Source organism: Delphinus delphis, chromosome X (genome assembly GCF_949987515.2).
Source record: "Delphinus delphis chromosome X, mDelDel1.2, whole genome shotgun sequence".
NCBI lineage: Eukaryota > Metazoa > Chordata > Mammalia > Artiodactyla > Delphinidae > Delphinus > Delphinus delphis.
The window spans coordinates 13,298,938-13,316,479 of record NC_082704.1 but is presented as its reverse complement, the minus strand read 5'-3'; the positions used below and the strand labels follow the sequence as shown (position 1 = coordinate 13,316,479).

General features: G+C 36.9%; 1 protein-coding gene across 1 annotated transcript; it reads right to left on the bottom strand.

Moving 5' to 3' along the window:
- Positions 1-5,193: 5,193 nt before the first annotated feature.
- Positions 5,194-17,272, bottom strand: MMGT1 (membrane magnesium transporter 1). Its single transcript, XM_060001770.1, has 4 exons — positions 17,114-17,272; positions 13,280-13,332; positions 10,835-10,938; positions 5,194-9,228 (listed from the first exon to the last, which is right to left on the bottom strand). Exons 1-4 carry the CDS (start codon positions 17,190-17,192, stop codon positions 9,069-9,071), a joined length of 396 nt encoding a protein of 131 aa, XP_059857753.1. The 5' UTR covers positions 17,193-17,272; the 3' UTR covers positions 5,194-9,068.
- Between the last annotated feature and the right edge of the window lie 270 nt (positions 17,273-17,542).

The following is a 17,542-nucleotide window of genomic DNA, read 5'->3' as shown; positions in this document are numbered from 1 at the left end:
AGAAATAACCCAACTTTTAGCAGAAATCTAGTTTCAGTAGTGAACATGTGGTTTAAAGAAAGTATTATAAAGGCAGGGTTAACATTAAAGAAAATCATAAAAACCAAAAATCCTAGCACGCTGTTATCTTTAATGGATATTCGTTTCATCCCATGAATGCAAAACTGGGTCAACATTTGAAAGTCTATTCTTATAATTCACCATTGTAATAGGTAAAAGGAGAAAACAACACATGACTATCTCAATAAATACCAAAATTACATTTGACAAAATTCAAGATCCATTCCTGAATTTTTAAAATAATGATAAAAAGGAGTAAGATACAAGGTTAATATACAAAAGTCAATTGCTTTCCTAAATGCCAACAATGACTACTGGAATTTGAAATTTAAAAAAGAATACCATTTACAATAGCACCAAGATAATGAAATACATATAAATCAAACAAAATATGTACAGGATCTCCGTGTGAAAAACTACAAGATCCATATAAATGTAGAGATATTCCATGTTCACAAAATGGAAGATTCAATATTATTAAGATGTCAATTCTTTCCAATGTGATCTATAGATTCAAAGCAATCCCAATCAAAATCCCAGCAAATTGTTTTGTAGATATCGACAAACTGACTCTAAAGATTATAGAAAAAGATGAAAGATCCTGAATAGCCAATGTAATACTGACAAATAAGGACAAAGATGGAGGGCTCACACTACCCAAATTTAAGACTTAGTGTAAAGCTACGGTAATCAAGACAGTGTGGTATTGGTAAGAGTAGACATGTAGATTAACGGAATAGAGTAGACAGCCCAGAAATAGACCCACACATATATAGTTGACCTATTTTTGACAAAGGAGCAAAGGCAATTCAATGGAGAAAGCAGAGTCTTTTCAACAAATGGTGTTGTAACAATTGGGTGTCTGTATGAAAAAAAAAAACCTAGACACATCTTATATCTTTCACAAACATTAGCTAGAAAGGAATCATAGACCTAAATTTAAAATAAAAAACAATAAAACTTCTGTAAGAAAACATAAGAGAAAATCTAGATGGCTTTGGGTTTGGAAATGAGCTTTTAAATTTAATACCAAAAGCCTGATACATGAAAGAGAAAATTGATAAGTTGGACTGTAGTAAAATAAAAATTTCTCTGTGATAGACATTGTTATGAGAATGAAAAGGCAAACCATGGACTGGGAGAAAATATTTGCGAAACACGTATCTGTAAGGGACTTGTATTCAAAATATACAAAGAACTCTTAAAATGCAACAGTAAGAAAACAACCGGATTTCAAAATTAAGCAAAAGATCTAAACAGATACTTCTCCAAAAGAGAAATACAGATGGCAAATAAACATCCTTTGTCATTAGGGAACTGTAAATTAAAATGAGATATCACTACACATCTACTACAATAGCTAAAATTTGAAACCTGACAATACCAATTGCTGGCGTGGATGCAGAGTAACAGGAAGTCATTCATTGCTGATGGGAATGCAAAATTGGTAAGGCCACTTTGGAAGACAGCTTGGCAATTTCTTATAAAGCTGAACATAATCTTACCATATGATCTAGCAGTCATGCACCTTGGTATTTACCCAACTAATTTGAAAAAATAGGTCCACACAAAAAACCTGCATGTGAGTGTTTATTCGTAATCATCAAAATCTGGAAATGTCTTTCAACAGGTGATGGATAAACAAACTGTGGAACATCTATACAAGAAACTATTATTCAGAGATTTAAAAAATGAATTATCAAGCCACAGAGAGACATGGAGGAAACTTGAATGCATATTGCTAAGTGAAAGAAGCCAGTCTGAAAAGGCTACATACGGTATAACTCCAACTATATGACACTCTGGAAAAGGCAAAACCATGGAGACAATAAAAAGATCAGTGGTGAACAGGGGCTCAGGGGAAGGAGGAGGTTGAACGTGTGAAGCACAAGGGATTTTTAGGGCTGTGAATTTATTCTATATGATAATGCAATTGTGGATACATAACACATGGATTTGTCAAAACCCACTGAACTTTAGATCACAAAAAGTGAAACTTGATGTATATTTTAAAAAATCATTTAGGTCAGGGGAATCCCAGGATAGAATGCAGAATGTGACAAAACAATCTATTACAAATTTTTGAAACAAACGTACTGAAGAGAGTGGGCAGGAAATGTGCTGACCTAAGTAACTTTGGAAATGAGTGGAGTCTATAAAACGAATGGCAAAAAAAACCTTACACAATCACTGTGCTTTGGTTGAAAAAGTTGTTTCCCATGGGAATACGTGTTAACAATTCTGAAAACACTGCACTTGTATACTGGAATTAAACAATTCAAGTAAGTGGGTAGCAGACGGTAGGAACCAGGTCTCTCAGTGTTGGGGTGGTTTACAGATAAGCAAGGGGAGGAGGTTAGAATGATACATGTGGTGGATCAAACATCAGTAAGAACTTGTGTTTCACTTAATAGAAATACAGATGTTACATATAGGAATATTTATACATATGTGTATAGGCACAGGTTAGTACACACCCATATATTTCCTTGCCCTGTTAGCTGGAAGGGCCTTGAAGAGACAAAACCCCAGGAGCAACTGAGCACAACTAGGGCCCAGATCTTGGTTTCTAATACCATTCTCCAATAAAAAGAACCAGGTTCCTTGGAGAAAAGGCTGACTCTAGGACTGGGGAAGGAAATATACAAGATGAGCCTGGAACATCTCGTAGTGCCAGAAAGTAAGAAATGCTGGGGAAAAAATCCACAGTAATGGGAGTGATGTCAAAGGGAGTGATGTCAAAGGGACACAAGAGTCAAATGAAACGGCTACCAATGTTCAAAACTGGAACAATTTCAGCAACAAAATGAAGTAGTATTACATGATAACCCAGAGTACAAAATAAATTAATATCCATGAGCCAAACTCATATAAATAAAATATTGAATAAATTAACAAGTGGGGGAGAAGAGACATACCTCCCGTGCAGAATTCCAAATAATTGATGTAGATACTCCATCCTCAAGAAGGTGAAGCATAACTCCCTACTCCCTAAGTGTGGGCTGTGCACAGCGACTTCTTTCCAAAGAGGACAGTATGGAAAGGGTAACTCTACAATGGAGAAACCCGACAAACACTGCTTTAGGTGATCAAGAATAACATCAACAGGGAATTCCCTGGCAGTCCATTGGTTTGAACTCCGCGCTTTCACTGCCATGGCCCAGGTTCAATCCCTGGTTGGGGAATTAAGATCCTGCAAGCTGCGTGGCGCAGCCAAAAAAAAAAAAAAAAAAAATCAACATTTATAATTCATGTTAATAAATGTATGCCCTGGGTATGAGAACAATGGCACACCTAATCCAGGTCTAATAATGGTAAAAAACACTGGACAAATCCCAGTAGAGGCACATTGTACAAAAATACCTGACCAGTATTCCTCAAAACTGTCAAGGTCACCAGAAATAAGGAAAGTCTAAAAAACTGTCACAGCCAAGGAGAAGCCTAAGAAGACATCGCAGCTAAATGACCCGGCACAGCCAAATAAATAAATAAATATTTAAAAATGAAATTTAATAATGCAATGTGGTATCCTGGATGGAATCCTGGAACACAAAAAGGGCATTTGGTAAAAACTAAGGAAATCCGAACATTAACTCCAGTTAAAAATAATGTAGCAATATCTGTTCAAGGATTGTTATCAAATGTACCATGCTAACATGTTAACCAGTGGTGAAACTGAGGCGGGCTATGTGGGAATTTTCTGCACCATCTTCCCAATTTTTCTGTAAATCTAAAACAGTTCTAAAAAATAAGTTTATTTAGAAAATACCATTTTAAAAAGGAGGTAGAAGGACTATTTAAAAGAGACTAGAGAGACAAACTAACCAATGTAATTTGTGAACCTTGGTGGGGGCAGCTATAAAAGTCATTCTGGGGATGCATGGGTAAATTTGAATAGATTAGATGGTTCATCCTTTCCTTAAGTGTGAGAATGGTATTGTGGTTAAATGGGAAAATGTCTTCACTCTCATAGGAGAGGCATGCTCACATATTTAGGAACGTCATGATGGGATGAAGTGTGATGATGAAGTCTGTAACTCACCACAAACAATTCAGGAGGGGTTTGAAAGAGGCACATTTGGAGAGAACAAAAGCAAAAGTAACAAAATGTTAGGAATGGTGAATCTAAATGAAAAGTATTTTGGCACTCATCAAACTATTCTTTCACACTTTCTGTAAGTTTGAAATTTTTCAAAATAAAATTTTAGGAAAAATATCAATAGGATTTTAGAATTGGATAAAATGATACTAAAGTTCATCTAGAAATATAAACATGCAAGAATAACTGGGAAAAAAAATCCTGAAATAATATTGTGGTATGGACTAGCTATGCCAAATATGAAAATGCGTAATAACTTAAAAGACTGGTAATTTTTGCAAAAGACTGCAGAGTTCAGAAACAAATCTACATATATATGGAAACAATGTATGAGGGATGGTTTTTCAAATCAATGTGGAAAAAAGTCAACAAATAGGGTTGGGATAACCAGATAGCTATTTGGAAGAGAAAAATCTTGAATTCTTACCTCACTCCTTCCACCTAAATAAATTCCAAATGAAGCAAAGATTTAAAGGTTAAAAAAAAAACTTAAAAGTACTGGAAAAATACATTAAATTTATTCTTAAATGTAAAGAAGGCCTTTCTAAAGCAAGGCACAAATCCCAGAAGCCATAAAGACTGATAAGTTTAACTACATAAATAAATAAAACTCAGGAAAATATTATTAAACATATGACAACGGACCAATTTTCTTAGCTTACAAAGAGCTCATACAAACTAATAAAAAACAAACCATCTAATAGAAAACAGAACATGACCACACAGTTCACAGGAAATGAAATATAAGTAACCAATAAACATGAAAATGTGTTCCATCTCCTTCGTTAAAATGCATTATAACTTCATTAAGATGCAAAATACCATTTATTCACTTTCACATGATCAAATTTTAAAAAGTTGAGGGCCCAGTATTGGCAAAAGCCTCATAAATAATTATTCTTATACATTATATGTGGAAGCATAATTGGGCAAAGATTTCTGGAGATCAGTTTGGCAACAACTACTGACCTGAAAATGAAAACTATCCTTTGACCCAGCAATTCTATTGCTAGGAAGTAACCTTGTTAGTTTAATCTCATTATATGTACAAGTAAGTTCACTGCAATATGGTTTAGCAATAGTAAAACATTGCCAACAACCTGAAAGCCCATAAATGTTTGAACATTTATTACACATCATATATTAGAATACCACATAGTCATTAAAAAGAATGAGGTATTTCTGTACATACTTATACAGAAAGATCTTATAAGACACAGGTAGCAAAAAAAGCAAGGTACAGAAGAGTGTATACAGTCTGATTCCATTAATGTAAAAACTTTTTAAGTATATATTTGCTGGCAAATAACGTTTTTCCTGAAAGAATATACAAGACACTTAAAGCTGGTGACCTTTGGAGAGAGGTATTAGGAGGAGGGAAGGGAGCAGGTTTTAACCTCATGCCTTTCTGTACCATCTGGGGTTTTTGCCATGTGCATATATTATCTTTCTTTTTTTCCTTTTAAAAGAATACTTGATTAGTAGGTTAGTTTGAGATATTCCTGTGTAGATTTGAATACTAGTAGTGCTATCTTTCAAAATACTGCAGATAAACGCCAAGCTTTGTGAACCAGAACTTCCTCTTGGATTTCCATTAAACTTTAGATTTGTCCCCTGATGCTTTAATCATAATGATTTCCTGTTAAGTATAAATTCCCATTTTGTCATGGCAGTTTGGCTATACAACACATTTGTGCTGGAATGATTAGACACTGCTACTCAAAGACCAATATTCTTATACTCCAAAGGGCATTCGATAATTCATAAATATAAATATAAATGAGATTACACATTCTATTTCAACTCTAAAAAAACATAAAATTGCAGTAAGACTTTACATGTACAATGAAAAGTAAAGTATCCACTGAATTTAGTAAAACAGCATCACACTGGAAAAAATACAGTCATTAAAATTAGATCTTACGTTTTTCTGGGGACAGAGAAACAGAAGAAAATGAGATTAAAAGTAAAACGAACAAACAAACAAACAAAACAAAACAAAAAAAAAACCACTACCAAAAACAGGGTGAGACAATCATTTATTTATTGGACAGGGCAAGGTCATTTAAAGAGAGGAAACATATCCAAAAGACTGTGTTTAGCTTGGTGTTACAGGCATCGATGCTCACAACAAACAACACTACTCAGTACATCATGGAAACAGGCCACATACAACCAGGGGGATGCTGTCATGCCACTCAAAAATAAGCCACAATGCTTAGAAAACAATCATTAGGGAGTTACAGAGCATCACAGTCTCTAATTCACCAATCTGCATTTTCTGCAGCTGGCCCACTAGGGCCATAGCATTTGGCTGGTTCCCTGGTCATTAAGTCTTCCGATATTCTAGAGAGCCTTCAACAGTACACACTTCTGAATGTCACTGAAATCACAGTCAACTGCAGGCTTAACTAGCTCGCATGACTACATTTTTGGCTACCTTAGTACTGCCTCATAGTAGTATAAATAGAATTCTGAACTTAATCCATTTAGCGCTGTTATGAAGCACCCAAATCACCCAAATCCTATGGTACCTACTTTTAAAAGACAGCATAAATTCATTGGAGGAAATTAAAGAAAAAATTTGGGAAGCTCACCTGATCAGAGGTATACAAGCTCCTAGCAAAATTAGACACAACTGAAGACTGCTATGTCAATTATTTGCCACGTTATTTGGCATCATATTTAGCAGGACTTTCCTGACTGGGCTATCCATATCAATACCCATTCTAGAGACTAGACAAAAATATTATAAGTAGTAACATATCATGAATGCTTGGTTCTGAGAAAAAACTATTCAGCATAAGACGGACTGAGAAACCTGTTAGGTATGTGACCCTCCCTCCTTACATCTACTGATTTTTACAAACCACTTCCTTTTACAGCAATCAGTTCTCAAGAGGAGAAATTCTCACTCCACATAGAACAAAACCATATTTGGGAAGCCAGTCATGAAAGCCCAGATACTGCAGGAATCCATTCATATTAAGTGACCAGAATAGACACATCTACAGAGACAGAAAGTAGATTAGTGGCTGGGAGGCATTGGGGGAAAAAGACAGGTAACCGCTAAAGGGCACAGGGTTTCTTTCTGGGCTGATGGCAATGTTCTCAAATTCACTGCGATCATGGTTGCACAACTTCATGAATATATTACACCAGTGAATTGTACCCTTTAAAATGGGTGAATGGTAAGGTATGTGAATTATACCTCAGTAAAGTTATTATTAAAACATATTAGGAAAGGAAGACAGGCCCCCAAAGAGAAGAAAATAAGACGCTCTTGCGAATCAAGTCATACCTGAGGAAACGGTACACAGGCCTGATGTAAGGAGCTTGTTTCTCATACACTGTTCTGATTTAAATACAACCACTTTAACCCCTGACTTCACATTTTAAACTCATTTCTAAATTATTTTAGGTTTTCAACAGATTTCTAACTTTGTTCTCCTTAGAGAGCAGAGTCGGTGTTCCACAGACAGATTGGGTTGGCAAAACGAAATTAAACAATGAATAAAAACCCGATGACAAAATAATCTTGTACTTCAGGCTGTGTTACCAGGCAGAAGAGAAGAGCTGAGGTTCATTACTAATAGGAAAAAATGCCTTCAAGGATAAGGACATCTCATGACTCTTGCCTAAAGCACATTTCCTTTTCAAATCTGCATACAGTTATTCCCTTTATACCTATACAATTCAACAAAAGCAATGTTTCCATACCTGTATGATTCAACAAAAGCAATGTTTTCTACGAAGAAATGTAGAAATGTTAAGCTTCCTGCAGATCAAAGAGCTAGCCAAATTCCCCTAAAACTGAAATTATTGTTTCTAAAAAAATTCTTCTCTGTACCCTCATCCTCACCTTCAGCAACATACAATGAAGATGGAAAACAAATCAGAAGCTATGAAACAATTTCTTCAATGACCTTAATTATTTTTAAAGACATGAGTTCCAAATATTTAAAACATATTTGGCCCAATTCTGTTGAAGTCTACCTTTAATGAGGTTTCCTTTATTTTTAGTAATTCATTAGTATGCAATAAAATAACAGATTTTGAATAAGTTAAACTGGCTAATGACAAGTAATCAGTTTTCCTCAGTGATTACTATTATTCTACACAGGCAGGATAATTAATTCATGGATGGTCTTTTTGGTCTATCTTCAACTATTCTTACACTACATGATCAATTCGGGACAGTTTTTACCAATAAATGAAGAGAACACAAGTAGCTTTACAGCAAGCTGAGTTCGTTAAGTATATCTGTTACGACAAAGGATTTATGACACAAAAATTGCTCGCTGCACACAGAACCCCAGAGAAGGGATGAAACAAGACTGATGTTAGGAGGTATATGGGAGCGGGGTAGGGTGAGAAGTAATGGGTAAATTAAAAACTGGCAAGTATCTGCTGAAGCAGAGCCACTTTTTAGGGGGCATAAGAAAAACTGATAAGTCACCATTTTGGTCTCTTTAGAGAAGTCCATTTGTTGTTAAGAACTTAAGACCATTTTACTATCATTCACGCTGCAAAATGCAGTAGTCACACTATCTCCAAAAGGATCCTAAAAACTGTAGTGCAAAAGAAAAGAAATCTAAGAAAATAAATAATTACAAAACCATCATTTTTCAAAGAAATGTGTTCAAAACAGTGACTTTTACAAAACATGTGAATTTGTTTTAGATGAAAAAAGAATTCTCTCTCTATGAAAGATCAAAGACTCATTTCACAGATAACTTATATTGCATTAATGATTTGATTAACAGTGTATAAACAAGGGTCATAGACTTTTTCAATTAGGTCTGAAAGATCAATATAAATACTGATGGGGGGGAGTGTTTTGTACCCCAAACTCCAATATTCCAGCTCTGTGTCCTGTCCTATTCTGTTATTATAATTTGTAAAAATCTTAACGACGCAGTGATTCAAGTTTTCGTAACTTCAATGATGTGTTAGAGGACAATGCATCTTGGTTTGAAGAATTTGTTGTATCCGAAGGCCGGAACAGTACTCGACCGCGATGATTAAATACATAAAATGATGGGTGATTCCTTAATGTGTCAAATGTCCTTAAAAGAAAAAAAGCATCAATTTTAGATAAACTTTTATAAAAGCTTATTTGAAAATAAGCAGGCTTCTAATAAATTATGATTTTGCTATGGATTATAGTTTTAACTAAGTTTAAATCCATAAAATCAGACTATAATTGGTAAACATACTGTATCTCACTTTCTTCCTGTACAAGGAAAATAAGAAACCCGGAAATGCAACATAAAACCCTCAAATTTTTTAATTCAGGCATTCCTTCCAAGATGCCTATGAAAACACAAATAATCGCTCAACTTTAATCACCTCTATAAATCTAACACTAGCCCATGCCAAATAGTCCTTAAAAAAAAAACAGTACATAGATTATAACTTTGATTATTCTCACCTGGCCCTCACTATTCAAGCCATCTGATAATTGTACAGATCTGTCTTCCAAGAATCAAGTACAACGGAAAATTCCTTTTGGCCCTTCTGTACCTGCTGTTGTCCAAACTCGTATATTTTGCTACCACCTACTAAATTCATGTATTTTGCTACCACCTACTTAATGCCATTCTGTTTTACTTCTTTCTTTCTAAGCCCCTTGCCTGTGATTCTTGGTAGACTCTTTGTAAGAACTGTAGTGGGTAGTGATAGTGGAGTATCCTTTCATCTTTCCAGTGAGATATATGCAGTCTAAAAAAAAGTTCACAAGCACCTAAGTGTATGGCTTTTGGTATTGGTTTGTTTTTAAATATTAATTTCCTGGAAGGAAAGAGAACTTTTCTTTTGATAAAAACTCAAATCTCAAAGTCAGCCCGCCTGAAAATCCAAGCATACCCCAACATAAAATGGGAAGCCTGAGATGTGACTATTTAAAATGTAAATTAAAAAGTAAAAGTAAAAAGAGGATGAATTTCCTCTAACACATAAATGTTTATTGTGAATTCTTCTAAGGAAATACTGTGTTAAAATTTCTAGGATCAAGAAGGTGGGTAAAGTCCAGAGACGGAATTGAATAAAGCTAAAGGATGATTTTATGCAATTCAGAAATACAGAAAAGAAAAGCAAGCAAAGCTCATGAAAATAGCTTAGAAGTAGTATAGGAGAAAAAAAGAAAGCAGAATAACAAATATACTTTAGTCCAAGGATAGAAAAGGGCCTAAGAGCAGAGTTTATGTCACAGACTAGGTTCAAGTGATAGAGGAAACAGAAAACCTCTTAATCTTCCAAAGATTAAGCTGGGTCAAGAGGATAAGAAGAGGAAAAGGGAAGGGAGGGAAGGGAGGGAGGAAGGAGAGGGGGAAGCAAGGCGGGTGGGGAAGAAAGAAGGAAAAAATTCCTGAGGGAATATCTTCCTATATATCTATTTCCATCCACCTATCTATCCAACCAGCCAACAAGTAATTTAAGAAACCATAACATAACATCTTATTCTAATGTCAATCATCTGTCATTCAACTTCCATTTTTCCTGTCACATCAAACACTGCCTCAATTTTTTTACCTTGTTACTCATACAAACTGCATAATCGAAATGTAAAAACAAAACCGACTTTTATGTACCATAAAAAACATAGATTTTAAATTATGTAAATGAAGCAAAACCCCCATGAAATTAAATGCCTATGAAAAGGAAAAGACTTACTTATTTTTTAGTTCTGAAGTGGCATCCATGTCTTTAAACTCCCCTGCAATATGAACTATACCATAACAGGTAACTGCAAAGGCCAGAAGTGTCTGAAGAACTATCTGTGAGTATAAAGATTGAAATTACTAAACAACATACAAATATTATTATAAAAATTTACAATTTTCTCTCCATCTCTTTCTAGCCTCTTAACAGGTATTTCTTCTAGATCCTATCAAGGAGTCTCACTTTAAATGATTTGGACTCAGACAAAACAGTAGCTTCTATAAGTTCTGTGAATCGGCTGCAAAGATACTTCTGGGTTTTGCGCAAATAGCAAAAACAGGTACCAAGCCATTCAGAACTCAGTTATCAACTATTACCAGCTTCTAAGAGCAACTATGAATGTTTTAATGTATTATTGTTAAATATCACAGAGTATAAAAAGAACACCCCTCAGCCACCACCTAGCTTAAGAAATAGAACATTACCAGTACCTTTCAAGGCCCAGGTACCCCTCTCCAATTATATCCTTCACCCTCCCTCCCAGTTAACTATTGTCCCCAATTGTTTATTAATCAGTTCCTTGCTTTTATTTATAATTTTACCAGCTCTGTATGTACCTCTAATACATACACTGCTTACTTTTGCCCATTTGAGCTTTTTTTTTTTGGTGAGATTCCTCCCTGTTGAAGTACATAGTTGTAGTCCATTCATTTTCATTGTATTTCATTACACGAAAATCCCACAATTTATACATTCTACTGTTGATGGCTATGTGGGCTGTTTCCTGTCTGTGACTTCTACAACATCAGGATGGATATCTTTGTGTATGTCTCCTGGCACACGGGAGTGCAACCACTGGTGTAGAGTATACACAAATTCAACTTTATTAGGTAATACGAAACTGCTTTCCAAAGAGGTTCTGCAAGCAAAAACTTGCAATGTTTGATATTAACCAACATGGGATTACAGGCATATTTTATTTTCTTGATTGTGATTTTCTGTATTTTTCAAATTTTCCCATTTGTAAACAGAAGAAAGTTATTTTAAACAGATATAAATGAGTGTGTATATGTGTGTGTGTGTGCGTGTGTGCACGCATCTACCACAAAACAAAGGTGATGGGAGAATGAGTTAATAGCCACATCCACCATGTCTTTAATTATGACAATTAAAGTCAAAATTAGCCACAAGCTATTACTCTTTCTAAACTAAAATCTAATGTCATCTGTTATACTGGTTTACATCCCCACCACCAGTGTACCAAGACCCATTTCATACAATGCAATCATAGGCATCATTAACAAGGATGTGGTAAATCTATGAGTTGTCATGAAAATACGTCAAGATAAATTGTTAAGTAATAAAAAGCTAGTTATGAAAGTATACATATATACACATAACTTTTTTAAAAGAAACACTCTGTGTTTTGATTATGTAAAACTATACATACACAAAGATAATGTTGTTTATGCATAGAAGAAAACTAAACTACTGATATACTCCAAACTGTTGGGAGTAGAGGTAGAATTGTGAGCAACGGGGTCAGTTTTTTTTTTTAATTGTATGGGGTCAGTTTTACTTTTGACACTTACTGGTTGATTCTATTACAAAGAACTTACTACTTTTGTTCTTTAAAATCTAATAAAGATTTTAAAAAGGGGGGAGGGGAAATTCCCCAGCAGTCCAGTGGCTAGGACTCTATGCTTCCACTGCAGGGGGTACGGGTTCAATCCCTGGTCGGGGAACTAAGATCCCGCAAGCCACACGGCGCAGGCAAAAAAACAAAACAAAAATCCAATAAAGATAAAAAACTGTGAGTGAAGTTCACATATTATTTCAGCTTTAAAAAAAAGCACTTCCTATTTTTCTTTAGTTTTACCACCTATTTATCTGTCCCTAAACAATGTTTTGTTAGTTTTACTTGTTTTTAAACTTTATGTATAAAAGGAATTTTCTAAAAAAAAAATAAAGTCAAATAATCAACTTAAGTCCATCTCAGACTACAGACAGAGCAACTTCTAGAAAGACTATTATAAACTAAGTTCTAGGGAGTTCCCTGGCTGTCCAGTGGTTAGGACTCCACACTTCCCCTGCAGGGGGCCCGGGTTGGACCCCTGGTCAGGGAACTGAGATCCTGCAAGCTGCGCGGCATGGCCAAAAAAATAAACTGAGTTCTAGAAACCAAACAGAAATCTTTTGTTTCCAAATCTTTGGGTTTTATAATGAGTGACAAAATGTAGATAACAGATATGCTATTTCATCTCTGGAAAATTAAGAGAATAAAAAACCAAAACAAATTTAAAATATATGTTAAGCTATGTGGCTGATTTTTAAAATATATATACATATATATTTTTTATTGAAGTATAGTTGATTTACAATATTGTGTTAGTTTTAGGTATATGGCAAAGTGATTCGGTTATATATATTTTAATGGAACATAAATGACCAACTTACATCTATTGGCAGTGATTCATCTTCTTTTTCTGTTAATCGCATATAAGAACGATCTATAAACCAGAAGCATACCATTAAAGAAACTGTAGCCCATTTTTCTTAAAATGCAAGCAAATCTATATACCAAAGAAGCAACTGACATGTGCTACAAAAAGTAATGCTAATCTCGGATTCCTCAAAAACCTCTATCTTCTAAGGCAGTCAGTCTGATCTTGAACTACTTTATTCCCATCATGACCTGCTTTGTCACCTTATAAAACAGGAGAAGAGTGAAAAGTGAGCAAATATGAGGAAGAAATACCTAAACATAATTTTTCTTTCATTACTACAGGAAAACTAGAATTCTCTGAAATTCTTTCACTATCTGGTCAAAGAAATCACAATTATTTAAAAATTAAGTCTACAAAAAATCTCAACTCTGAAATAGCACCACCATCACATAATATGGACAAAGTACTATTGTTATGGAAATGTTTTTCCTGAGACAATATGCTGGGGGGTGTTGGAATAGGAGAAATTCCGGGACATCAATTGCTGCTTATATTATTTAATTATAATTCTGCTACTGCCTTAGCCTCAGGAGGCAGCAAGGTATGAAGGAAAAGGATCAGGATTTGGAAGCTGAAAAGCCGAGATCATAATACCAGCTCTTCAATTTATCGTAATCTCATTCAATGTAAGACACCCTCGTGGATTGTAACATGTATCTCAATTTCAGAGTGTTAAAATGTAGGAGTGGGAGGTGGAATGTGCCTGAGAATCAAAAAAATACAGTATCTATCTTTTCACTGCCTAAATTTCTGCAACTGTAAATTGGGAATATGAGGATCAAATGAGACACAGGACAGAAGCTCTGCCATGACAAAGTTCGTCACGGCAAAGACCAGCATGGCACAGCACCCCAGGGTGCTGCCTGCTGCCACAATCTGACAGGACACAATTAGCCTCAAAGGTAAATACTGGTCTCTTTCCAACATGAGGATTATAAAGAGGTCCCACTGCAGTGACAAATGCCACAAGGCATGCTCACCTCACATAAAAACACAAAAGCCTAATTCTAGAGGAATCTTGCACAATCCCTACTTAATAACATGCTTAAAACCTCAAATTATTGTGAGTGAGCATGCACTGGCTCTTAAAAGAGAATGTGTTTAGAGACATTTCTGAAGCTTTATCTCACAGGTTTCATCATAAGGACAGGTGTAAAAGAAAAATCAAACCAATACCCAAATAGGTTTTGGCTAACTTCCTACTGCCTGTTCAATTCCCAGCTACCTTTCTTCTTTGCATGAAGCCTAATCTGACTCTATGCCCAGCTTTAGCAGGGCATTTCCTCATCTGTAAAATGAAGGGGTTGGACTTCAGTCATCTATCTCCTTGCTCTAGGACAGTAAGATTTTACAGCTGAAGTCTATTGTAGAAAATGACGCAGTACCACTGTATCCTAATCTCCTCTAGGGAAGCTATTCTAAAATGAATGTACATACAAATCACCTGGGGATCTTATTAAAAAGCAGATTTGATTCCATAGATCTGGGGTGGGGGTGTCTGAATTTCTGCATTTCTGACCAGCTCCCAGATGATTTCCAAGATGCTGGGCTAAAGACCACACTTGATCAGCCAGACTCTAGGTACCTTTCTTAACCCCTTCCCCCCACCCCCTGAAAAATGACTACTCCCATCTCCATGTATTTTTACATACTTTTAGCATAGCATCTATATTACTTTATGGTGATTGTTGCTTGATGCACTTCTTTCTCCACTTGACTTTGAACTCCCTCAGGACATCACTGCACCTTCTAGCACCTAAGCACAGCGCAATTTCAAGCAATTACTCAAGACTGAATTTTACCAAGCAGTGTAGCACACAGGCTCTAGAATCCAACTGCTTGTCTTTGAAACCCAGCCCCACCATTTATCATCTCTGTAATTTTGCACAAGTTTCCTAGCAGTATGTCTCAATTTCTTCATCTTTCAAAGACGATAATAACAATCATATCTACCTTCCAGGGTTTTTGGTAGTATTGAATTACATAATACACGTAAAATGCTTAGTTCAGTGCCTGGCACATGGTAAGCACTTAATAAATGTTAGCTATTATTATTGTTGTCATTCAAGATTGGAGCTTTGGAGAAACTGTCACAGAAAGAGGAGCCTGAGGAAACATGACAACTAAATGTAATATGATATCCTGGATTGATTCCTGGAATAGAAAGAAGACATTAATGGGAAAACTGGTGAAATCCAAATAAAAGCTAGACTTTACTTAATAGTAGTATACCAATGTCAGTTTCCTAGTTGTTACATTATAACATAGTAATGTAAAGTGTTACCAATGGGGGAAACTGAGTGAGGGGTATACAGTAACTCTCCGTACTATCTTTGCAACCTTTCTGTAAATCTAAAATTTCAAAATAAATTTAAAAAAAATAAAGCTGAATTTCTGCCAGACAAATGTTGTCATAATACCTGTATGTAAAGAGTAATTTTAATAATTGGATCATTTAATTATGTACAATAAATAGAACGAAACGTTTTATCTTGAAAACAATTGGAGCTTTGAGGAATTCACATTTCATTTGCTACTTTATTCCTGAAGATGGAAAGTAATGTAGCAAATAAAGTTCAACTCTGAATTTCTTTCCTTCATTCAACAAATTTATTGAGTACCTAGTTGGGAACATTGTGCTGGGCACTGACATTACAGCAATGAACAAAATACACATTGTCCCTGCCCTTATGGGCTCTATAGGTTAGGAAAGAGTTCAGCAAACTTTTCCTGTAAAGGGCCAGATAATAAATATTTTAGCCTTTGCAGGCCTTACTATCTCCATTGTAACTACTCAACTTTGCCCTTAGAAAGCAGCCAGACAATACCTAAACGAATGGGCGTGGGTGTGTGCCAATAAAACTTCACTGATGGACACTGAAACTTGGATTTTATATAATTGTCATGGATCATAAAATTATATTCTTTTGCTTTTTTCTCCCCAACAAATTAAAAATCTAAAAACATTCTTAGCTCATGGCAAAAACAGGAGGGAGGTTGCATTTGGCCCACATGCCAGAGTTTGCTAACTCCTGGTCTCGGAGAGAAGGTAGACCTCAAAACAGATCAGCTGTCTCACTGCACTGCATCCTCTGCTGGACTCCAAGTTTCCTCTTGACAATACAATTGTATATGTGTGATAAAGCACTTTTGTTTTTTTTCATTTAAACTTCCCAATCACTCTCTGACATAGAAAGTGCAAGAATTAAAATCCACCTCAGTGAAGCCTCAGAGAAGGGACATGATGTGCCCAAGGTCACAGATTTAGCGGTAAAGCAAGTTTTTAAGAACCAGCCCCTCAGTCCAGTGCTCTTTGCCCCGCATCACAGTGCCTCCCTGAGGCAAATGGTCATTTAACTTGTCAGTCCGCCTGGACAACCCAGGAGTGCCCAAGACGTTGTCCACCTAGTTGTCATGGGACCATGAGCATCCGAGGTCCTCGATCTGAAACTTTGCCAGCCCCACGCTGGATCTGACATCACTTGTCCCGGATTCCCGGATAGATCCCCTCTCTGCCTACCCTGCAGCCCACCGGTCCCGTACTGAGCCCTCTCCCCAACACCCACTTCCAACCCTGCTGCAACCCCAGGTGCCCCACTCTTCTCAAACTCAGACTCCAAGCCTTCCACCGGGGAGCCCCGCACTGCTTCTCACAGCCACCCCAAACTCTAAGGTCTCAAATGACCGTTCCCGGGACACGCGGTCCTACACTCCCTCAAGGGTGCGCCCACACGCCGCCCCCGGAGTCCCGCACGGAAGCGATCGCCGTCCCTCAGGCACTTACGCTGCGCAGCGGAAAAGGCCGCGTGGGCTAGGGCAAAGAGGCCGATGCCCACCAGCCCCTTCCACAGCGACGGCGCCATGACTCCGGAGGAGTAGCAGCCCAACAAAAGAAGCGAAGGGCGGCGGAGCTATTCCTTCCTCCACCGGCGGGTGTCCGCGCAGCGCAGAGAGATGACGTCAGTGAACCCCTGGGCGCGAAGCGCCTGAGAGGTGGGAAAACCAAAGAGCCGTGAGAAAGCGGAAACGGGGATGCCGGGAAGAAGGGGAAGCGACACGGAAAACAGTCCGCGAGTACCGAGGGGCAGGGCCTCCGCCGCGCTGCCGCTTTGCGAGGGGCGGAGCTGAGCGGACGGCGTAAAAGAAGAGGCGCAAGCGGATCAATGGGGAAGTGGAGTGGAAGGGCGCCAGCAAATGAACGCGGGCCGCGGGG

Bases quoted from the DNA above. Each gene is read 5' to 3' on its own strand.
- MMGT1 (XM_060001770.1), bottom strand. From the start codon at position 17,192: ATGGCGCCGTCGCTGTGGAAGGGGCTGGTGGGCATCGGCCTCTTTGCC. The intron at 10,939-13,279 runs GTAAGTTGGTCA...TTATACTCACAG, and splicing joins ATGAATCACTGCCAATAGAT to ATAGTTCTTCAGACACTTCT. The intron at 9,229-10,834 runs GTAAGTCTTTTC...TTTTCTTTTAAG, and splicing joins ACTTCAGAACTAAAAAATAA to GACATTTGACACATTAAGGA.